General features: G+C 46.3%; 1 protein-coding gene across 1 annotated transcript in view; it reads left to right on the top strand.

Annotated features, from left to right (window-relative positions):
• Armh3 (armadillo like helical domain containing 3) overlaps positions 1 to 23,838 on the top strand; it is a 145,835-nt gene extending 121,997 nt beyond the window's left edge. The window contains exons 15-16 of the mRNA XM_028773372.1: positions 20,048 to 20,164; positions 21,694 to 23,838. Coding sequence (XP_028629205.1) covers positions 20,048 to 20,164; positions 21,694 to 21,786 — 210 coding nt within the window. The 3' untranslated portion in view covers positions 21,787 to 23,838. The remainder of the gene's footprint in view (positions 1 to 20,047; positions 20,165 to 21,693) is intronic.
• Positions 23,839 to 24,498: the final 660 nt, after the last annotated feature.

The following is a 24,498-nucleotide window of genomic DNA, read 5'->3' as shown; positions in this document are numbered from 1 at the left end:
AAAGAAAGAAAGAAAGAAAGAAAGAAAGAAAGAAAGAAAGAAAGAAAAGATGATGTCACTGTTCTTCATGCCTGCAATCCCAGCATGCAGGAGGATGGCTGTTTAAGGTCAGCTCAGGCTGTAGAGTGAGACACTGTCAAAATGCATGTCAGTAAAAGAACTTTCTGACTTGAAGAGGTTTGCTTCGACTTTGAGTCTTTTCTTTTTCTTTCTTTTCTCTTTTTCTGACTACTTTCCTTGACATTCATTTCTAGAACTTGGTCCTTTAAAAGGGCCACAGAAAGAGCGGCTTCAGACCATGGCTCTTTTAAGGTTTCAGAACATCGCCCTTTTAAGTCATCATGAGTTGTGTCTCCTTCCTCACTACTGCCTTGGCCCCAGTTTTCATTCCCATAAGGTAGTTGAGTCAAACAGCCTATGTTCCCTTGAAACATTTCAGTGGCGACTTTCTCTGTACTGAGTAAACGTGGCCTGAAGACATAGAGTGGAAGGCCTCCTCCTGTACTGCAGTTAACCAACTGCAACTTTCTTCTCCTCCTGGTCCCTCCATTTGGTCTCTCCACACTTAATTCCCTTCCTCTTCCCTCTCCTTCCACTCTGGTCTCTTAGGGACTCTCAGACATCCTGGCTCTTCTGTCCTCTCCTGCCCAGCTATAGGCTGATAGCTCTTTATTAACCAATCAGACATAATGGGAGAACATTCTTTACACAAGGCAGGAGATGGTTCAGTAATCATGACAATGTTTAGACTATAACCAGAGCTGTGAGCACAGAAATCAACATCTGAATACACAGTGCACAATACTTTTTTTTTTTCTTTTTAACAGACAATGTTTAAAATGTAGCATGTAACTATGTAACTCTGGCTGGTTTGACTTCAGCGATCCATCCACCTCTGCCTCCTGAATACTGTGGTTACATGGATGCACCAACATACCCAGAGTCTCTTTCTAATTATTTTATCACAGACACTTATTAAGGGCCTATCAATGCCAGGCATGTGGTGAGGCCTGATGGACAACCCTTTTTTTTTTTTAAATTCAGTTAAAAACCTTTGCCTTCCTAACCGTTTCTCAGGGCATGAAACAGTATACTTAACAGCATGTGCTTTGTGGTGCCACAGAGCTCTAAGCTGTTTCCATCCTGCAGAACTGAAACTCTGGCCTCTGAACAACTCCCTGTTCCTCTCCGCCTGCTACCTTGGCAACCATCATCCTACTTTCTGTTTCTAAGGGTAGAGAAACCTATCTTGAAGCTTTACTTTCACCCCAGTGGCCTAGAGCTTGCTAAAAATTCCTCTGCATATAAAGTTATAGATTTTCTGAGACAACCTTAAGGGTTGAAATATGGCTCAGAATGTGGGTCTTTGCCTCCTAGCTTACGAGACTCCTGATTTAATTTCTCAGTCCACTCCTCCAAAGAAAGACTGCTTATAGGGAAAGACATTCTGCTAGGACCCAGTGTCAGAGACCCTAGGCTGATGCATTCAGAGCCTCGGGCTTTTTATGATAGGAATTGTTACTGTTTTTAGTATTATGACATAATCAGAATCAGTTTGTTGTTTTAGATTTATTTACCTTGGGTTTTTAGTGTTTTTAGTGCATGTATGTCTGTTCACCACATTCTTGCCTTGTTTTTTGAGTCAAGGTTATATATATATAATCCAGGTTAGCCCAGAACTAAGTTGCTTGTAACTGAGAATGACCTTGAGTTTGTGAAATTCCTGTCTCCAACTTCCCAAATTCTGGGATTATGGGTGTGAGCCAGCTGAGTTACCAATCTTTGCTGAGGTTTGAGTTCCTGTCTTCTCTTCAGCTCCTACTCTGCCTAGATCCAGAGAAGGCCTATATAAAGTTGTATAAGATGCTTTTTACATGTAGTATGCGCATACTACATACCTGCATCTTGTGTGGGGGCATGTGTGGGGCATGCTCAGAGTTTGTTCTTCGCTTCCACTGTGTAAGCTTTGAGGGTTCAGGTGGGTAGGCTTGGTGGCAGATGTGTGTATACCTGCCGAACCACCTTGACAGCCCACAAGACATTTTTTAAAAAGTATTATTACAAGCAGAGTAGTGTCGAAAGCTGCTAAACATTACTTCAGTGAAGTTTCCAAATACGTCTGGTTTCTCCTGGTCCTAAGAGCTATTACAAATGACTGCAGAGGGTGGGGAGGTGGCTTAGCAGTTAAGGACACCTGCCACTCTTGCAGATCAAGACTTAGTTCTCTAACCGGGCTGTGGTGGCGCAGGCCTTTAATCCCAGCACTTGGGAGGCAGAGGCAGGTGGATTTCTGAGTTCGAGGCTAGCCTGGTCTACAGAGTGAGTTCCAGTACAGCCTGGGCTGTAAGAGAAACCCTGTCTCGAAAAACCAAAAAAAAAAAAAAAAAAAGAAGACTTAGTTCTCAGAACCCACATGGGGCAGCTCACAGCCACCTGTGACTCTAGCTTCAGGGAGCCAGTGCCCTTGTCTGGCCTCCACAGACACCGGCATGTGCATGATACACATATATACCTGCTAATACTCACAGATACATATAAAAGAAAAATAAATCTTTTTGTTTTGTTTTGTTTTTTCGAGACAGGGTTTTTCTGTGTAGCCCTGGCTGTCCTGGAGCTCACTCTGTAGACCAGGCTGGCCTCAAACTCAGAAATCCGCCTGCCTCTGCCTCCCAAGTGCTGTGATTAAAGGCATGCGCCACCACTGCCCTGCAAGAAAAATAAATCTTAAAAGCTACAAATAATTACTAGGTATTTGGAAATCCAAATGATACCTAGCTTTTTTTCACTTTCTTGTAGTTTGGGGTTGTTTTGTTTTGTCTTTTTGAGGCAAACCTGGAATTCCCCATGTAGCCCAGGCTGGCCTCCAACTAGTGACCATACTCTTGCCTTAGCCTCCTAGGCCCTAGAATTAGAAGTTTGAGCCACCAGGCCCAGCCTAGTTTATTTCCAGTGAACAACAAAATGTTAGTAAGAGGGGAGCCTCACTTTGTGTGGCACTGTGTCTTTAGGGGCCCAAGTAGAAAACTTTGTGTGAGAAAACTTTCTCAGAAAAGTCTTGGTAGAAAGCCTTAAGAACATAAAGGCCGGCCGGGCAGTGGTGGCGCACGCCTGTAATCCCAGCACTTGGGAGGCAGAGGCAGGCGGATTTCTGAGTTCGAGGCCAGCCTGGTCTACAGAGTGAGTTCCAGGATGGCCAGGGCTACACAGAGAAACCCTGTCTAAAAAACCAAAAAAAAAAAAAAAGAACATAAAGGCCTCTGAGAGGAGCCAAGCCTGATGTCTCGTCTTCACAGTCTTCAGAGTTGTTGCTACCCCTCGGTGTGTTGGGTGAGTGTAACAGCGTCTGTGGGTGTGAGCAGTGGAGAGAGCGGATTTGTGTGTTTTGGTGTGACGCCCCCACCATGGGTACAAGATGAAGGCAATTGTTCCTATCAGGATTTTCTTTTTTTTTTTTTTTTTTTTGGTTTTTTGAGACAGGGTTTCTCTGTATAGCCCTGGCTGTCCTGGAACTCACTCTGTAGACCAGGCTGGCCTCGAACTCAGAAATCCGCCTGCCTCTGCCTCCCAAGTGCTGGGATTAAAGGTGTGCGCCACCACCGCCCGGCCCTATCAGGATTTTCTAAGCAGGAAGTTCCTATGCTTCGCTTTCCTCCTGGGAGCCACCATTGTAAAAATTCTCCCTAGGCAGACATGGTTGAGCACCTTTAATCCCACCACTGGGAGGCAGAGGCAGAAGGCCAGCCTGGTCTACATAGGGAATTCCAAAATAGGCAGTATTATACAGAGACTTTGTCTCCCCCAAAACAGGACTGAAGTAAACTAAACAGAGTGTCCCAGGTCACTTTCGCATCTTACACGGGGTGGTTGCGTCCTCTGAGCAGCTCCGGTGGCCCGTGCTGCGCTCTCCTCTCAGAACAAGGCAGCCTTGGCAGAAAGACACAGGCCAAGATGTAAGACGTAAGACTCCCACAGTGCCATAACCCAGCTGCCTGTGCTTGGCAGTGTGCTTTTCTCCAACAGCCTGTAGCTGAGCACTGCCTCTCTGGCTGAGTGACACATGTGACCCTAACACTAGCTGTCCCACCCTGCCTGCCTCGATGTCTTTGTGTTTTGGCATTTCAGTTGACATGTTGGTCAGAAAGACACTTCAATGGAGTTATTAGTTCACTGAATTCATTCCCTTAAGCAAGAAAGACACAAAGTCAGAGGGAAGGGTGGCTCCTGCATGCTGGTTATACCCCACAGGCATATTGAGAAGCCCCACAGAAGAAGGCCAGTTCCTGGGGTGAACGTCTTATTTGGACCAGGGAGTTGACTATACCATCAGAGACTTGTGTAGGAGAGAAAGTATCTTGGGTTTAAAACAAATGCAAACACACTGTCTAATTATTGAGGTAGCGCTTTTGTATGGATTATTTACTTTAATCTTATATCAAATATTGGGGATAGACATAATTAGTACTTTATAGATGAGAACACTACAAAGAACTGATTTGCTCAGGGCTACAAGTGTAGCCAGGCCGGTCTTTCTCTAGAGTCTAAGTGTCTCTATTTTGTCAGGCTGAAGCATGAATGAAAACTTGAGTCTGTCAGATAGGTTGAAGGAATAAGTAAGCCGAGACTGTGAAGGAGCGGGAAGCAGGAGAGTGGCGGTGATGGCTTGTCCTGGGAGGTAGTCAGGAGGCGTAGACAGAGGTACTTAGCTGAGGATGCAGAGTACCAATCCGTTGTCGAGGGTCCTAACGTGGTGTGACAGCTTCATAAATGAAATGAGTCCCTTTATTCCAAACAGGTATCCTAGGAAGGCTTTTCTCCAAACCAAGGGGGTGTGGTAACTTTTTATGAACATTATTATTTACACAGTAGATTTTTTTTATATATATATTCACATTTTTTTCACACTAAAGTTTAATCACCCCTTTGGGAATTCACTTTGTACCTAAGAACAACCTGGAACATCTGATCTTTCTGCTTCCACTTTGCTGAGTGCTCTAATTACAAGGCGTGTGCTACCTACCTACCATGCCTCCTTTATAGGGTACTAGGAGTCTAACCCAGGGCTTGGCATGCTGGCCAAGCATGCTGCTGACTAAATCTCTATCCAGCCTCTTAGCTGCTGTGGTAAGTCTGTTTCATTCAAGTCTAGTCATGTTGCACAGCCAGGCCGACTGAACGATGGAGGCCACACCCTGGTGCAGCAACGCACAGTTTGTTCTTTATGACTGCTGCTGTCACACACTTCTTCACTGTGGAAGAATTTTGAAATGGCCACCATATAAATGTCTGGTCTTCCTCAGTGTGGCAGCTATGAAGCCACTTTGTCAGTGTATGGAAGGACCAGGGCTAGAGGATGGCAGTAGGTACCGAGGACCTTGTTCTGCTTCCCTCATTTGCACTGAAAGGTCTCCCTCCAGTTGCTCTGGGTGGAGTGGGGGTACTCAGGAACACTGCCCTCTTTACAAAGGCTGTGTGCGAAGATTGCTTTATCTCCGCTACCATCTCTTCTAGGAAGGTCTCGAGAGCTTTTGAGGGATGTGTGGAAGAGCCTGGTTTGCCACTGCGGTAGTGTAGTAGCAGAGGCTAGAAGTGCCCTTATGCAAAGTTGTATCTCTGTTAAAGTTGTATTGACTCAAAATATTTTTGTCATTGTTGCTTTGTGCGTATGAGTGTTTTGCTTGTACGTATGCCTGAGCACCATGAATATTCATGTCGCCCATGGAAGCCAGAAGAGGATGATGGATCCTTGGAACTAGAGTTACAGATGGTTTTGACCCACCATTTGGGTGTTGGGAAGTAAACCTAGGTCCTCTGCAATAGCAAGCAAGTGCTCTTAAGTGCTCCAGTTTGAAATCATTTCAAGAACCATAACAGTATTTTGATTTTTCATAAAAATTGTGATCATGTGATAATTGCAGTCTGAAAACTAACCCACTCAGCTAAAAGGGACACTGAGCATAGCACACAGATAGGGATCTGTCAGGGGTGGGAAGTAGTGAGGCCCTGACACAGGGGCAGAGACTAGTGAGTTAGGGTCAGAAAAGGCTGGCCTCAAACCTTAGCTGTCACCAGAGCTGGCCTTGAAATCCTGCCTAATCCTCCTGCTTCCACCTTTCAAGTGCTGGGATTGGAAACTGCTGTGCACACTATATCTGGCAACAGATAACAATTTCTTCAGCTCAGAGTTGAACTCTCCAAGATTCTATGTTTCCAAGGAAAGAGACCTCAGGTGGTGAGTTTAGACACATGTGCCTGTTGGCTGGATCTGGACAGCATGTAAAGAAGGCCTGATGGAGGTCTTACGTCTCCTCCGTTCCTGTCACCTTGGCACCTATAGGCATGATTAGGTGCCTCACTCACACAGTGTGTGGGTCTGAATGGGTTGGACATGTAATTAGTGTAGAGAAAAGCTTCGAAGAGCTGTCTATGCTTTCAGCCAAATAAAGGGAGGTGGGGTGACTGCCCAGGGAAATTAAGGAAAGTCACTGTCACCAATCCTGTACCCAAGTGGCGGCCTCTCACTAATCACCCACTGTGAGGTTCATTATCTGGTCCACCTTGCTGAAGGGCAGGTACAGCCTGTCAAATCAATAAGTCTCAAGGCACTAGAAAGCCCTTTGGTAGCAGCCTTGAAAGCCATAGACCAACTGTGAGACCTGGGCAGCTTAAATTGGTTTTAAAATTGAGTTTGTTCCTGAAGTACAAGAGATGAAAATAGAGAGGAAGAAAAGCAAAACAGCAAACTTGTGCATATTGTATGCAGGTGGCCACAGGCAGAAAGCTGTTTCCCTTTCAAACAGACCATTTCTCAGACAGCCAAGAGGTTGGCTTCTACCCTTAGAAGCCCTATTTCCAAGCAAGTCATATTAAATGGTAGTTCCCTAGGAGAAAATCAAGTTATCTCAAAAAGTCACTTGAAGTACCCAGTGGAAGGACAGATACTCAGTGACAGTCTGGTTTTGTGCTGGTGCTGTTTGTTTTCGTCTCTATTCCTTTCTTTCCTTCTTCAGTCATTTTGAGCTAAAGTACTCTGGAAAAGAACTGCTTTGGTCTGAGAATTCCCTGCTTCAGAGCCTCTTTGGTACAAGACAGGAACTATGTGCCTGCCTAGGCTGACTCGTCCCAGCTTTCTTCTGTGCAGATAGCACAGAAGTACTTGCTGTACCAGTCTAGGAACTACACAAACTCCAAAACTGCATCTGCCCCCAAGAAGCAGTGTACAGCATGGCTGTTTTTGGCTATTTATCTTTGGAGATGAGAACTCAATAGGTAGACAACACTGGTTTTAAACTGGTTGTGATCCTTCTGCATTCTCTTCCCAAGTGCTGTGAGTGCAGGCATGTGTCACCATGCCCAGCTTAAGACCCCCCCCCCATTCTTATAATACCAGTGAGTTAGAGGCAAGAGGATCCAGAGTTCAAGGTCACCCTTTGCTACACAAGTTCAAGGACATCCTGTATACATGGTTACCTATTCCTAGTTGCAAAAGTTTTCAACTTTTATTTTCTTAATTTTATTTTCTGTAATTTTCTTAAATTACATTTGTCTAGCCTGGCAATGGTGGTACATGCCTTTTATCCCAGTGTAGTTGGTCTTTGCTACTTTGTGGGTTCTTTTTTATCCCACCCTTTATCTCTTCTCAGCCCCTGGTCCCCCACCCCCTCACTAGATAGGAAAGAAGGCTACAGGGGAGAGAGAGAGAGAGATCTGGGAATCTAATTTTTTCTTCTTTGCTACTTTGTTGATTCTTTTCCCCACCCTTTATTCTCACCCCACCCCCACCCCCATTTCACCTCCTATTACACGAGATAGCAGAGAAAGAAGGACGGGGTGGGTGGGGGGGAGATCCGAATCTATTTTCTTTCTTCTTTGCTTATAGCTGGTATTTGCTTCTTTGTGGGTTCTTTTCCCATTCTGTATCTCCCCACCCCGCCAGAGCTGGAGGATTATGAGTTCGAACTACCTGCTCATGTGACTGTAACTTTTCCTTAGTTAAGGGCCGCTGCTCTATCCACACAGGGTTGTCAGTCATTTTAAGACATTTTAGGGCCATTGGTACTTCAGCATCCCAGCACTTAGGAGGCAAAGAAAGGCAGACAGATCTCTGAAGCCAGCCTGCTGCACAGTGTGACTTCCAGGACAGGGCTACACAGAGAAACCCTGTCTCAAAAAAAAAAAAAATGCATTTGTTTATTGTGGGTGGGAAGGGATGTTTGTATTGTGAAGGTCAGAGAAAAACTTGTAGAAGTCAGTTCTGTCTTTCCACTGTATGGGCCCCAGGGATTGAAGTCAGGCCTTCAAGGAGTGTGTGTTTATGGTGTAGTAAAAGTAAGTATCCATCTCCCTGCAGATACTCAGTTCTTCCATTGCTGTCTCTCCTAACAGCTGTTCATTCCCCCATTTAAATACCTTGAAGGGTAAAGATCTAGTTCAGTTGGTAGAATGCCTGCCTAGCATACTCAAAGCCATGGGTTTGATCCCCAGCATTATATAAACCTGGTGTGGTATCACACACTGGTAATCCCAGCACTTAGAAGGTAGGATCAGGGCCAGCTTGGACTAGAGAATAAGTTTGAAGTCTTTCATGAAGCCTAGTTTAAAAACAAAATAGACAAATGAGTGAATAATAAACAATTAATTTAAGTGCCTTGATTTGTAAAGAGTCTGTTGAGCAGGCATGTGTAGGTCCATTCAGAAGTGAGTTCTGTTCTGTTGTTTTATATGTCTAACACCTGGCCACAGTATCTTTTTTTTTAAAAGATGTATTTATTTTTGTACATGCGAGCATTTTTCTTGCATGCATGTTTGTATGTATATGTGTACCACATGTGTACAATGTCCATGGAGGTAGGTCAGAAGAACCTTTGGAACTAGGATAACACATGGTTTTGAGATACCACCTGGATGTTAATAATCAAACTCTCCCAAAGAGCAAGTAAGTGTTCTTACCCGCTGAGTCATGCCTCCCTCCACCTCACAGCTGCCCTGTCTTCCTCAGTGTAGGACTACAGTAGGCTTTTGAAATGGAATAATGGAAGTCTTCTATACTTACTCTTTTTAAAAATTGATTTCAATATTCTGGATCCTTTGAATTCACATATAAAGCAAAAAAAATATGACTTTTTGGTTAAAGAAAATAAGGGTGCTGAGATTTTGATTGGAATTGTGCTAACTCTAGAAACTTTTAGGAAGAGCTGACACCTTAATATGCTTTTGCGACATAGCTCAATGGTAGCTTACGCTTAGCACCCATGAGAACTTAGGCTTAAGGTTCAGCGCTCAGTGTTTAATAATGATAATACTGCCTTCAGGTCTATGAGTGATCTCCTGAGATCTTTTAAGAGTTTTCATCAGTGTTTTATACTTTTTAGTGTCTGTTTTTCATCTATTTTTTATTTTATTTTCATCTGTTTCTCCCATGGTAATCTTACATTTATGTTATAAATTTCACTTTTTTTTTTTGATTCTTGAGATAGAGCCTCATTGTGGTGTGCATCCCGGGCTGTCCTGGAACTCACTCTGTGGACCAGGCTGGCCTCGAACTCACAGAGATCCGCCTCTTCTGCCTTTCAAGTGCTGGAATTAAAGGTGTGCACCAGCACTGCCCAGCATGTTCATGCTTTTAACTGAACTATCTGTCCATCCCTGGAGGAGGGATTTATATATGGTATGTATCTAATTTCTGAACAGAGGTCTGATTGTGTGTCCCGGCCTTCCTGCTCCAGTCTTCTGCGTGCTGGGGATGCAGGTGTTTGCCACCATGTCCAGGCTGTTTCTAAATGTTTTGTGTAATCACGATGGACTCACTGATGATTTATTTCTGCTTTGTTTATTATGTTGATTTTAAAGGTCTTGATGGCCCTGAACTTGATACTGTCCTCCTGCTTCAGCCTCTCATTTGCTGGGACCATAGGAGTAAGCCACTGTGCCTGTCATTTCTTCTATTTTTTAAAGTCTTTAGAATTATATGAATAATACAGTTTTACATGCTTTTTTTTTTTTTTTGCTTTCTTTAAAATGTGTATGCATTTAGTTTTTCTCTTTTCTCACTGCTCTGCCCAGAACGTCTAGTCCATGTGGAGTAAAAGGGAGAGCATACCCAGAATCAGACCCATCTGGAAGAGTCCAGAGTGGTCACGACCAGGGGTCATGTGAGGAGAGAGGGAAAACAAAAGGGAGAGGGGGTCAGATGCAGCATACAGGATGCCTAAAAGACAAAAGGATGCATAGGAAAGAGCCTCTGGGGGAGGGGCAGCCCGACTCCTAGGCTGGAGAGCTGAGGGGAAAGAGTGAGTAGAGGGTGGGGTATGCCAGCCGTATCCTTACTGAGGGATGCCGGGGAACCTGGAGGTCAGGTGCACTGTAATATGTTAAATAGGCACCTCAGGTTTGAAATTTAACATTATGAGAGCTGGCCGGAGTTAGTTCCCTTTTTCCACCATGTGGTTCCTAGAGCTGGACCTTAGGTGTCAGCGTAGAGGCAAGCACCTTTCCTGCTGAGTCATCCTCCCCAGCCTTTTTTTTTTTTTTTTTTAACTTTATGCCTGTAGACGTTTTATTAATTTCTCAGCCAGCATCTCATGTACCCCAGGATGGCCTGGAACTCCTGTGTAGGTGAGGATGATGTTGGTTCTCCTGCTAATAAGTATGTGACACATACCAGGTTTATTTAAGAGAGTTGTTCATATAGGTTATTGAACTTACTAATAGTTGTTTGCCGTAGTCTCTTTGTTTTGATATGCCTATAGGATTTAAATGCTACCTCCTTCTCATTAACGGTGTGGGTAACATGCACCTCTCTTCTGTTGTTCCTTACCAGTCTGGCTAGAAGTCTGTCAGTTTTATTAATCATTTCAATAACTCCCCTTTTAGTCTCATTGATTTTGTTGTTGTTGTTGTTTTGCCTTAATTGGTGTATAAGGTTACCTTGCTTCCTCCTTTTCACTTTGGTGTAAGTTGCTTTTCTTTCTCTAACTTAAGTCAGAAACGGGTGATTGATGTAGATCATGTTTTAGTTCCTTTTTGTTTATTTTAAGATAAGAGTTTCTCTGTGTACCCTCACTGCCCTAGAATTCACTCTCTAGACCAGGCTGGCCTCAAACTGATAGAGATCCTCCTGCCTCTGCCTCCTGAGTGCTGGGATTAAAGACATGTGCCACCACTCTCTTGCTGTTTTCTAATACAGAAATTGAGTGGCCTAAGTTTTCCTGTGGTTAACATCTCATAAATTATGTTTTCATTTTCATTCAGCTGAAAATATTTTCTCATTTCTTTTATGACGTTTAGAAATGTGTCATTTTGATTATTTGAGGATTTTCTAGATATATTTGTTATTAACTCCTTATTTAATTCCCTGGTGGTCAAAAGATTTATTTGGTATGATTCCAGTTCTTTTAATGCGTTGAGATTTGGCTTGTGGTGTAGCCTATGGTCTGCCTTGTTGAGTGCTCCGTGTGCACTTGAGAAGGATGTGCTCTGCTGTAGTTGAGCAGAGTTTTCTATAAATACCCTTTAGGTCAAGTAGGTTGTGTGTCTGACAGTGGATGCTGGGTCCTGTCTGCTCGGTCTCTTCTTCCAGTCTGTCAGGTTTGCCTCACTCAGGGTTTGAAGCTCTGTTACTATCTACACACACAGGCAGGGCTCTATGGCTCATGGTGACCTGATTCCTTCATCATGGAATTTGACTCTTAGTGCCTGCTGTCTTTCTTTTTACATGTGTTATTTGGGGTGGGCCTGTGTGTGAAGGTTGGAACAACTTGAGGGAGTTGATTCTCTTCTTTCAACATGTAAATCCTGGGCTGGAGAGATGGCTCAGCAGTTAAGAGCACTCACTGTTCTTCCAGAGTCCTAAGTTCAATTCCCAGCAACTACATTGATCTGCCAGTTTCTGCCTCCTGAGTGCTGAGAATAAAAGCATACGCCGCCACCACCTGTCACCTGGTACTAATTCTGGGTAAATAGTACTCAGTTGTGATTGGTCAACATTCAGCTATCTCTGTATTCTGTGCACTCTGAGAACTGCTCACTTTGAGAACCACCCATCCCTCTTGTCTGCCTGACATACATACATTCAGTATGAATTTCTATTTTTACATTTTCCTATTTTGTGTGTGTGTGTGTCTGTCTGTCTTTGTCTGTCTGTCTGTCTTTTGTCTGTCTGTAAGAGAGTTGAAACATGAAGCTCTTAGATTTCTGTTTTCTGTCCCTTTAACTATCTGTTTGATCCTGTGACTGTTTTAGCCACATTCCTGAGGACATGGCTTAGTGTGACATAGCATGCCATAACAGAAGCATAGGACTGACAGGATGGCTCAGTGGGTAGAGGTGCTTACAGCCAAGCCTAACTGCCTGGTCACTCTCTGGAACTCACATGATGAAAGGAGAGAGCCAGCTCTGCAAGTTGTCCTCTGACCTCCACACTTAGGCCATGGCCCGTTCATGCCCCCCCACACACACACACACATAATAATAAAAAAAAATAGGGGGTGTGTGTGGAAAAATAGCTCAGTGGTTAAAAGCACTGACTGCTTTTTACAGAGGACTAGGTTCAATTCCCAGCACCCACATGGTGGCTCACAACTCTCAGTAATTCTAGCCCTAGGAGATTCAGTGCCCTCTTCTGATCTCCAAAGGTACTGCACACATGTTACACACTTCAGCCCAAACACTAACACACATAAAATAATAACATATTTTATTTTAAAACAAAAGAAAGAAAAAATGTAAAGATGGGGAACTGACCATGGTGGCACACACCTTTAATCTCAGCACTTGGGAAGCAGAGGCAGGAGAATCTCTGTGAGTTTGAGGCTAGCCTGGTTCGCAGAACAAGTTCTAGGACACCCAGTGCTACACAGAGAAACCCATCTTTAAAACAAAAACTTTTTAAGATTGAGCTGGAGAGCTCTCTAGCTAAGAGTGCTCTCCACCCTTGCAGAGGACTGGCGTCCGTTTCCAGTTCCGCCACAGCGGGTAGTGCATGAGTGTTTCTCCAGCTCTGTCTTCTGACCTCCACATGCACAGACTGTTGAGGGGAGGGGGAGGAGCAGCACAGTGTCTGAAGGAATTCTTAGTCTCCTCTGGATACTAGTTAGTCCTGGAACTCGTGAATCTCCTTGTTTGTTCTTGTCCTTTGAGGTGCAAATCTTTTAGTTGTTCTATGTAAACAAGTACTAAAAATAGCTCGGCAAGGATTTGAACCTGACTACTCGAAGATCACCATGTGTGTCTGCTTAGCTTGTTGGCATAGTTATCTAATGAGTACACTTCACATTTGAGTTGAATTTATGCTGTGAAAATTGTCACTAACTAGAACACACCTCAGTACCACATTTCAGAATGGAGTGAGTCTGATTTCTGAGAAACTTAAAGTATAGTTTGTGCATATGTGGACCTTTCCGTTCCTTCTGTCTCCCGCCCCCCAGCTTTGTATATGAAAATCTGCCTTCCTGGTTGGCCCTGAAGGGAGCTGCAGCTGTCAGTGCAGGTAGACCTGTCCAAGTAAGTGGCCTTTCTTGAAGCTGCTGTCTTAGGGATCCTGTCATGCTAGAATGTGGCATTCTGAATTAACTATCACAGTAGCATAAAATGGAAGAGATGGTGCTTAAAAGAGACCTTGGCACCTAGTGGTCGCAGGTAAAGACACTTGCTACTAAGGCTAAAGACCTGTGTCTAGTCTGTAGGATTCACATGGTGGAAGAGAATGGACTCCAGTAAGTTACCCTCAGACCTCTCCATGTCATGGCAAGTGAAAACATACACACACACACACACACACACACACACACGATGGAAACTTTTGTTTTAAAGAGAAACCTTCATTCCTCTGACCTGTGAGGTGAGGTCAGGAGTATGGCCAGGCCTAGGGTTATATGACTGCAATCTCAGCACTTAGAAGGCAAGACTCAGTCACGTGGGGAGTTTGAGGCTACCTGAAACCCTGTCTCAAAGAGTTGTGTAGCAGCATCTCAACCTAGGGCACTCATTGTTTCACAGCCAACCCTGCTTGGCTCCACAGGGATTAGCTCCCTAGTTTTCTTATTGGCTTCCTGAAGGCAGGGCTTGGCTTGAAGGTTTCAGAAGCCTCTCAGTGCTGAGAGTAGCGCTGAGTGTTAGATCGTCAGGGCTAATTCTGATCTCACCATGTGACCCTAACAAGAGATTCCTTACCTTTTTAGTTGAGCCTGTGTTACTAAATTAATTCCACAAGCTTGTTGAGTGTTTACTGTTCTTTGGACTCTGGCAGTGTGAGAAATCCACAGAGTCACAATGACTCTGTTCAGAGAGTGAATCGCCCACTAAGATGGCAGTTTTGAGTAAGGAAATTAACGGTAGTGAGCCCATGTTTGTTGCCCCAGGAGAGGGCCTGCCAGCAGATATCACTTTGGGAAACCTGTAAAATATAGGTATCTTCCAGAGATCAGGAGGGTAGGAGGGCCTTGTTTATGATAGGAGTGGACAGGAACCTCAGGCCCTTAGGTAATAGGTTCAAGCAGGTACAGAAGTAGCAGTAGGAATAGCTGCAGTCAGAAGCACTGCTGTGTCAAACATGAAGGTTGGTACCTTAGATTCACCGCCCTGTGTAGTCACCAGAATTAGCCCAATTTGATAAAAGTATCATTACCCCACATGGTAAGAAAACTGCACAGGGTGTGGCAATGTACACTTTTAATTCTAGCCGGTGGGCAGATTCTGTGAGTTTAAGGCTAGTGTGGTTCCAGGCCAGGGATGTCTCAAAAACAAAACAGGAATCGAGAAAACTGGCATGCACACGCACTTCACACTTGTGGAGTCAGAGGACAGCTTTCGGGACTTACTTCTCTCCTTCTTAATAGGTTCTTGGGATCGAATTCAGGTCATCAGGCTTAGTGGTGGGGACCTTTACCCACTGAGCCAGTTCTCTGGCCCTTCATCTTCTGCTCTTAACTGCAGTACTGCCCTGCCAAATACTTTTGATTGAAACTTTTTTCAGTACCCATGAGCAGGGAGGCCCGGCATAATCTGTCCTGAATTTGGGAGTGTAAATGTAAATTCACAAGTGGGGAAAGAATTCACAACTCAAAAGTCAGCCAGTAGAAGTAACTTGTAGCTAACCTGGCGATTCCTGCTCGCTGTGATAGTCAGGCTGGAGGAATTTCTTGTTTCAAAGCCAGGCGTGGTGGCACTAGGGAGGCAGAGGCAGGTAGATCTCTGTGAGTTTGAGGCCAGCATGGTCTACAAAGCAAGTCAAAGGCCTTGCTTTAAAGAGTGAAACAACAAAACAAAACACACAACCTATCTGTGCTGTGAACAGCCAGGCTTCTCTGGGCCTAGCTCCTCAACTGTCCTTTCTTATAACCTTGCACCACCAAGGTTTAACGCCCCAGCCATGGGTTCTAGGCACTCTCTGACTTTGAGCTGGTGTCCTGCATTTACACTGCATAGGTGAGTCTGGCGTCCTTAACAGAGAACAGAGCTGAACAAGGATTAGCGAGGCCTTTCTCCTGCCTTATGGTTAGGGCTATCTGGGGACAGCAATCCCCAAGAGACCAAACCCCTTATCCCCAGAAAGATTCCTTTATTTAATTAGTAACTATTTCCTGTGTGCAGACCCTGGAAAGTCAGTCTCTTGTCAGGCCCATCAGCTTGACGAGGCAGGAGTGGTACACCCTTGATAGCTTATAAAACTGAGGCAAAAAGACCAGACTCGCTGTAAATTTATGTAGTTAATCAGTGCTCAATATGAAACCAAAATTCAGACCTGTGACTTTAAAGTCCATGTTATTAATTACTTCACTATTTTCTCCTGCCATTTTCTCCATACCAGAGAAACAGGTGCCCAGTTGCTTCCTCTTGGCTTTTTTGAGGTGATGTTTTAAACCAAAGTGGCACAAGGTCTTAGAAACTGAGGCCATTTGTCTGTCTCCTCTTCTACTGGAATCTAAACATTCCTGTGTGATAAAGAATCATTTAGGCCTATAGTACCTTTGGGAAAATTTAAAATAGGTACTTCCAAAGCCTGGCTAGCTCAGTCAGCAGAGCATGAGACTCTTAAAATAGGTACTCCTGGCCTGTGAGGGTAGTTGCTCTTGAGACCCAGGAGCTGTCAGAGTAGCTGTGTAGCCATTTGGGATGCCAGTGTTTCCATCAGCTGCAGTAACATTTGATACTCAAAACCTTTATCGCTAGGTCATTTTAGAAAGGAAAATTCAAGTTACATTTCATAAAAGGGCTGAGGCGCAAAGATGTCAGCTGTTGCAGCTGGGGAAAGGATGCAGGGTAAAGAGTGACAGAGTTAGGAAAGTATAATCCACTTAAAAAGCCAGGCATGGCTGTATTTGCACCTGTAACCCAGGGCTGTGAGGAGCAGGGTAAGAGCTTACTCTACCAGCCTCTAGCAAAACACCAAGTTCAGAGACCCTGTCTCAAGGAAATAAGGCCAAGTGTTATAGAGCAGAGACCTGACATTGCCTTCTGGCTCGCGCGCACGCGCGCGCGCGCACACACACACACACACACACACGAACACGCACACACGTACATGCATTCTCCCTTGCACATCTCTATGCATAGACCGACCACATGCGCTCACACACAGACATAAGATGTCAAGCATTATCTGAATTCTTGTAGCAAGAGAGCTATAGTTATTCTTCTTCTGTTGTTGTTGTTGTTTTTGTTTTTCGAGACAGGATATCTCTGTGTAGCCCTGGCTGTCCTGGAACTCACTCTGTAGACCAGGCTGGCCTCGAACTCAGAAATCCACCTGTCTCTGCCTCCCAAGTACTGGGATTAAAGTTGTGCGCCACCACTGCCTGGAAGCTATATTTATTCTTAATAATAGCCTCAGTTATTCTGTCAGAGCCTTTCCAGATCCAGTTTCCTGGCTACCCAGGGTCATAGTGGTTTGTGAAGATTCCTTAGAAAACATAGCTAGTGGGTAGTTTTCCTACTCTGAAGCTACTGTGGGCTAAATTGAAGGTATGGATCTAGGAAGCCTACAAACCCAGCAGCATATGAAGAAAGGTGGCCCTGTGTTTAGAGAATAGGCTATTTACTTAGTATTGGTGGTATGGTGGTGGTGGTGGTGGTGTTTTAAGACAGGGTCTCAGTCTGTAGCCCTAGCTGGCCTGGAACTCAGTCTAGACACATTGGCCTCAGATTCACAGGTTTCTATCTGCCTCTCCCTCCCCACTGCTAGGATTAAAGGCATGTGATTTACACTTGGCTAGAATAGTTTGAGAGGGGATCTGAGCTCAGCCTGGTGACAAGGCCTCTTATCCCAGCTACTCAGGTCTCTTGAGTCAGGAGACTGCAAGTCTAAGGCCTGCACCACAAAGCCACAGAGAGAGAGCTTTTGAGGGGCTACTGCAGTTGCCAAGAAGCTAGATACAGGCGGTGCATGCTATGGAAAAACTCAATGCCTTTAGGCACATGGAGGTTTGGAAGGTTGCTGTCTGCCCAAATTCTACCTCTGCCATGACCCAGACCAGTACTGAGGCTCAAGTAAGACACACTAATGTCCAAGTGGTGGTGACACATGCCTTTTATCCCAGCACTTGGGAGGCAGAGGCAAGTAGATCTTTGAGATCAAAGTCGCCTGGTCTACATTAAAAAAAAAAAAAGTGATAACACTAAAAGTGATATTCCTGCCGGGCAGTGGTGCCTCACACCTTTAATCCCAGCACTTGGGAGGCAGAGGCAGGCGGATTTCTGAGTTCGAGGCCAGCCTGGTCTACAGAGTGAGTTGCAGGACAGCCAGGGCTACACAGAGAACCCCTGTCTCGAAAAACCAAAAATAAAAAAAAATAAAAGTGATATTCCTGAAGCAATGGAGAGACGCTAAGAGCGCTCAGCCCCGACTGAGCCAAGCATTACCTGTTAAAAGTACTAGGAGCAGTGGGGAAGGCAGGAGACAGCAGAAACTACAGGAACTGACAGGCCGCTCTCCTGCTCTAAGCACTCAGTCTTAACTTCCACTCTGACCTGGCAAAAAGAGAAAATTCAGGCGACCTAGACCTTCCACGGCCGAGGCTCTGGGTATACACTTGGAGGAGCAGCTGTCTTCCTGAGCTGCCCCTGATTTTCAGCAGCTGACTTCAGTGTGATTTCTATCATTTGGTGCCTGGCTCTCCTCAGGGAAGACTTAAGCCAAGGTGTTAGATTATAGGCAATCCCTGAGGCTGCCCGGATTTTAGGACTTAGGAAGGAATATATGACTCTGCTTTGCCTGGTTTCTAGGGCCTGGCACCATGGTGGAGGAATTTTGCCCCTTTTTTTTTGACTGTGGGCCAAGACCTTGGCTGCAACCATCCCAGCCATGAGTGGGGCCCACAATGTGAGAGAACTAGTTTACTGTGTGCTGCTACTGCTGGGTACCAGTCCCCTTGCCTATAGAACTGGAAGCAGAGTAAACAGCCTACACTGTGGGAACAGCAGGCAGAACAGTCTGGTAGAACTGGATGCTTAGAGGGAAGAAGGAGATAGGCCTTGGTCCTCATTGGAGCCTCTCCTCCCAGTGTTCGCTGTTTCCTTTATTGCCTCAGGAACTTGGTGGGCAGGAGTGTTTGCTCCCAAGTAACCTCTGGTCCACCACAAATTTGGTCTGAAAAAGAAAACAATCCAGAGGTGTGCCTTTCTGCACATGGGGAGCCTGGCCTCTGTCCTACTGATATGTCCTGACCCTGGCTGACTCCCTTTGGCTTCTGTCAGAGCCAAGTCCATCATACTTAACTTCCCAGTTCCCTGATGAGCAAGGTTTTCCTTAATGTCACAATCTTCCTGCAGATCAGATACCTACATGCAGGTCAGCAGACTGAGAGTCTCCGTCCTCCTTGCTCCCCCTTCTCTGCCTTGTCCACTTCCGCTAACTTGGCTTCCCTCCCATCTGCCCTCCCTCCCACCTGCCCCACTCTTGCTTTTGTTTGATTGAGGGTCTTAGAAACTCAAGTCACATCAAGTTTGGCTTTCAAACCCGTTATTATTAACCTCAGATATCCAGGGTTCCCAAAGTCATTTGAATTTTGACTCCTCACACCATAGTCTGGTCAAGTGTGGTTATAGACACTTATAAGCCCAGATATCAGGAAGTGAGACAGGAAGATAAAAAATTATAGACCAAACTGAGCCATATAGTGAGTTCCAGGGCAGCCTAGACTGTGCAGCAAGACCGTCTCAAAAACAGAAGTCAGAGCAGCATTGTTGAGGAGATTCACACCCCTGCACCCATCAGTGTCCACTGTAACTCAGTGGTTGGATACCCAAAAGTTTGCTCCAAGAGCTGGATAACAATGATGGGTTGGCATTGAGAGATGAAAACAAGTGGCAGATGGTACTAAGGAACATCCTAGGGCTGAAGAAATACAGTTTCCAGAATGGGAGACGCGGTTAGACATTGGCAAAAGGCTGTACTCAGTATCTGGGACAGCCTGACCAGAGGAAGCCTTCTGCGGAGGCTAAGGAGGACACTGGTGGTGTCAGGGACAGTGGCAACCATAACCAGAGTACACAAGTCTTTGTGTCCACGCTAGGCTGGTCAGGAAAGGCAAGGAATGGAAGAGATTCAAAGGTGGTCCCAGAGGCTGGGCATGATGATGCAAGCCTACAATGTCAGCACTTGGGAGGCAGGGGCCAAAAGATACAGGATTCAAGGGCAGCCTCACACATGAGACTCCATCTCAAAAGGGGAGGAGGGGGACTTCAGCTGGGCGGCGGTGATGCACACGCCTTTAATCTAAGCACTCAGTAGTCAGAGGCAGGTGGATCTCTGAGTTCAAGGCCAGCCTAGTCTACAGCGTGAGTTCCAGGGACTACACAGAGAAATCTCCCCCCCATCTCTCTCTCTCTGTCTCTGTCTTTCTGTCTGTCTGTCTGTCTGTCTGTCTGTCTCTCTCTCTCTCTCTCTCTCTCTCTGTCTCTCTCTCTCTCTCTTTCTCTCTCTCTCTCTCACACACACACAGACACACACACAATCTTATAAAGTAGAAAAATCTCCCCTTGCCGTCCTCCCTCCTTGCTTTCCAAAGACATTCTTGCCGAGACTGAGCCTCTGCTTGGCCCTTGACTCCCTCAGGTACTAGAGGTAGTACGAGCCAACTACGACACACTCACGCTGAAGCTGCAAGATGGCCTGGACCAGTATGAGCGCTACTCTGAACAACACAAGGAGGCCGCCTTCTTCAAAGAGCTGGTAAGCTTCCCCCCCCCCCACCCAAGCCCTGCTGTGCCTATAGACACTGGAGTCTGCCGTACTCTAGGGTGTGTCTGCAGTTTGCTAAAGATTACTAAAACTATAGGGAGTTGGTATGCAGCCTTTTTACTGAAGCAGTTTGGAATGAGGCAGTGAGAGACAGATAATCACAGCCAACATTACCCACCTCATCTGCAGCCACAGTGACAACCTTGCACAGCTATGACTGGGCTGGTGTCTGACATGTATTACCAGTGGCAGCCATGATGTCCTTAGAGCAACTAAACAGAGTAGTTGATCCTCCCTCTCCTTCTGCAGCCACTCCTCCCTCACTCCCTGACAGGTTCCTAGCTTGAGGGTCCCCTCCTATAGCTCTGCAGGCTTCACTGTGTGCCCACTCCCACCTCTCACCCAGCCAGGCTATCGCAGCCATGGCTCCACCCTGGCCTCTCCCTTCTGAATGTTCCTTTCCTGTTCTGTACTCAGCTGCCCCAGGAAAAGCTCTGCCTTCCTGTAGGTGTGCTGCTTTTCTGGATGACACAAGCCCTGGTAGTGAACGGGACAGGACAGAGAGGTTCTAACCCACTTCCCAGGCTCTCTAATCAGCTAAGCCTTCCCATAATGCACCAGGCTTGTGGCAAAGGTGCTAGACTTCAGATTATCACAGTCCAACTCTAACCATGACATGAAAGGCCTCAGGATTTTTCTGTGGTAAGTTAGTTGTGAACAAGAAAACCATCATGTAATAAGAAAGTAGGCCCAGTGTTTTTAATGAGATGAATAGTGATTTTAGATCAATGTGGAGATTTACTGGGTGCCAAAAACAAGTAAGAGAATGACTTACCTTATGGAGAGGGTTGTAAAGGAGAGTTAGAATTAGTCTATCTGTCTTGTCTGTCTGTCTGTCTGTCTGTCTGCCTGCTTGCCTGCCTAACTATCTCTCAAGTACAGTATCTCACTATATAGCTGAGGCTGGCCTGGGACTTGCAATGGTCCTCCTGCCTCAGCCTCCCAAGTGCTGGGATTACGGGCGTGAGCCTCAGCAGCAGAAGCTGACTTTCGGGTCCTTGGCACTGCCTCTGCTTTCCTCACTCCTTCTGGCTGGACCTCCGGCACAGGGGAACAACGTTCTGGTCCGTAATGAGGTGGATTTGACTGCTGTTGCCCTGCTGTTTCTTCCTTTGCTTCCTGCCTGATGATTCCACTTACCTTCTTAGAGTAAAGCAAAAACTAAAAAGTTCCTTGGATCTCCAGGACGAAAGCAGATACACACTCTTTGCCTCTGTGGTTGGTTTGTTCCTCATAAAAATGCATATTTATTACCATGGATGAGCCTCCTTGCAGAGGCTACTGAAGTCCTCATAAAGCCTCCTAGAGTTGGAAATTTGGCTCTCCCAGCCTTTCTTTGCAAGTCTTTCTCCTGCCAGCACAGTGACTACTTCATCGTGGCCCAGTGCCTCCGGCCCGCCCACCGCTGTTTGTAATGGACTGTCTTCTCTGCTCTTCCACCTTCCCCAACCCTTTGCCAGGTTCGGTCCATTAGTACCAATGTCCGGAGGAACTTAGCCTTCCACACACTCAGCCAGGAAGCCCTCCTGAAGGAGTTCTCCACCATCTCCTGAGGATGCAGTGCCTGAGAGCCACTGACTGCCTTACCCATGAGGCTCCTGGGCTGGAGGGCGAGCACAAGGAGTGGGGACTGCCTTCAAGGTTGGAGAGAAGCACGACCCCGAGGCTCTTGGTGAAGGCCATACTTCAGTGAGCTTGGACAGCAGGGGCAAGCCCAGGATGGCCCTATTTGGGGAGAAATGGGAGGGTAATGGGGGAGAGGTAACCAAAAGTGTGAGGTTTCCGGCTGCACTCCCTGGATACTGACCCGTGATTCCAACTGAGATTCCACGTCTGGCTTCTGATTATTCAGGTGCTGGTCAGGCAGGCCTCAGCTGATGCCAACACTCTGAAGGCCAATGGCTGAGCTTGGCTGATGCCACATCCTGTTTCCTTTTAGAACTGGAGCTGAGCAAGGCCCCTGTCCCCACTGCAGTCTGCCCACTCTTTAGCCTCTCAGCTCTGGCACAGAGTAGGTCAGGGATTGGCGCCTTTTTTCTGTCTTCTAAATTCAAAGTTGACACCTCTGAGAAATTGGAGATTGGATCTGCCTGGTGCTCTGCTGTCTGACCTCTCCTTTCTGGATTTTAGTTTTGGCATCAGGAGCACCTGTTTGCTTTCCCTTGCCTTCCCACTTTGACTCGTCGGCACAATAGGCCCACAACTTTAGCCTTGCCTTTTTAGTCTGTTTTAAACTGTCTTAAAAGAGTTTGTGTGAAATAAACATTGACAGGTTTTCTGGAGCCCTCAAGGTGCCTACTTTGCTGGTTCCTTTTCCAGCAGCTTCCCCTGTCCCCACCCACCCCTCCAGTGGGAGCCTAGATGAGCTCCCTCCGTGTTCCACCCCCTCACCCTGCTGTCATCCAGCCTGCCTAAGAGTTTCCTCTGGGGAGGAGTCTGTTCCTGCTGTGGTCTGGTGCCGGGAGAGAACCTGCTGGGGAGGAGTCTGTTCCTGCTGTGGTCTGGTGCTGGGAGAGAACCTGCTGGGGGTAGGGTGCTGTTCATAGACACAGGCTAGGTGAGCACCATGCCTCGACTCTCCGTCTTGTCTAGCCGTATTCTAGCTGGGCCTCAGGCACATCCAACCTCCATGAAGTTGGCCTGTGGATTCTATCATCAGATAGTCTCCATGGACCCACTGTAGGGTTTTCCCTTCCCCACAGTGGCCCCTGAGATAGCTGCTGCTCTAAGGTCCCTCCAGTCTAAAGTTTTTTAAAGCCCCAGGGTGGCAGGGCTAAGCAGCACAGTGAGGATCGGAGGGAGGCTGAGAGTAGGTCTGGGGCTTTCTGGCCTCCTGTCTATTTAGCATCTGTCTCTTTGGAATACTTGCCCCCCTGGAAGCCAGAGTTCTGATTGCGCAGAAGTGTAATAGTTCTAGAGAATCTGTGACAGACTGACATGCATAGATGTAGAATCTTAAGCCATTGTGGGGTGATCTCTAATCACTCGTCACCAGATGGATAACTTGACCTGAGGTTTTTAGTGTTTCCCATGGTGATAAACCCCAGAACAGCTGAATCTGGAGCTGGTGGCAAGTCAAAGCTATTAAAAGTTGATTTGTGTCTTTAGTGTCTCCTCAGCGTCTTTCCCCTCTTCATCTCTAATGCAGGTGTTGGTCCTGTGTCATAGAGGACCTTCCTCAAGCCTTTCGTCCTCTGAGCCTCCTGGTCCTGATGGAGGCCAGCTGGGCTGAGAACTATAGTCTCCCTTGCCTCTGGGTGAAAGAAGGGGGTGATGGTATGAGCAGGTCCCTTGGGTGCCTTCAGGATTTCTGCCAGCCCTTCCTATAGTGGAACAGGGGCCAGTCTAGGATGAGCAGCCCTAAGCAAAGCGTTCCTTTTCTCCCGTGACTAAAAGCCGGCCTCTCGGTGGGGTCATTCGTGTACACCTAAGACCTTTAACCTGAGTCTACATCATCCAGAAACCTGCTTGGCGGTGCCTCTGACAACTCTGTGGCGGTTTCTGAGAGTGTTTCTCCCAAAGTCAGCCTGTTCCTGCCTCACACAGGAACACTCACCACAGGTCACTGACTCAAGTATTTAGAAAATAAATCTTGACTGAAAAGACTCAATGTGTTGAGGTAATTTAGCTGAGACCTTGGTCTCACAGGCCGTTCCTGGAGACCTGAGGTGATGAGAGTTCTGTGCAGTGCTGCTCCTCCCTTCAGAAAATGAGGGTGGCTTCATGAGAGAGACATCTCTCTCTTCTGGATCCCCAAACCTTTCAGAAGCTCCCCAAATCTGCTGGAAAACAAAATCTAGAACAGCAGATGGGAAAAGAGAAAGGGGGCAAGGGCTGGAGAGATGGCTCAGTGGTTAAGAGCACTGCCTGCACTTCCCGAGGTCCTGAGTTCAAATCCCAGCAACCACATGGTGGCTCACAACCATCTGTAATGAGATCTGGTGCCCTCTTGTGGGGTGTCTGAAGACAGCTACAGTGTATTCATATATAATAAATAAATAAATCTTTACAGTATAGCAAACTACAAACACCCAAAAAGAGGGGGGACAAAGATAACTACTTTCTTTCCCCTTCCCGGTTGCCTGGGGGTGGGGGGGTGGGGGCCGGCGGCGGAAGAGTCATAAGATCTGGGGAGACGGCCTTCAGAAAGTGAGGCCCCTTCTGGAACTTGAGAGAGACAAATGTACCGAGTGCCACCTGTGAGCCTAGATCCAGAGGCCGGGTTGGCTCGCACATCCATTCCGCTAGAGGAGGGTGGCTGCTGG

Source organism: Grammomys surdaster, unplaced genomic scaffold, assembly GCF_004785775.1.
Source record: "Grammomys surdaster isolate TR1022 unplaced genomic scaffold, NIH_TR_1.0 66, whole genome shotgun sequence".
Taxonomy (NCBI): domain Eukaryota; kingdom Metazoa; phylum Chordata; class Mammalia; order Rodentia; family Muridae; genus Grammomys; species Grammomys surdaster.
The sequence above is the reverse complement of the archived record's forward strand: the minus strand, read 5'-3'. Positions and strand labels throughout refer to the sequence as shown.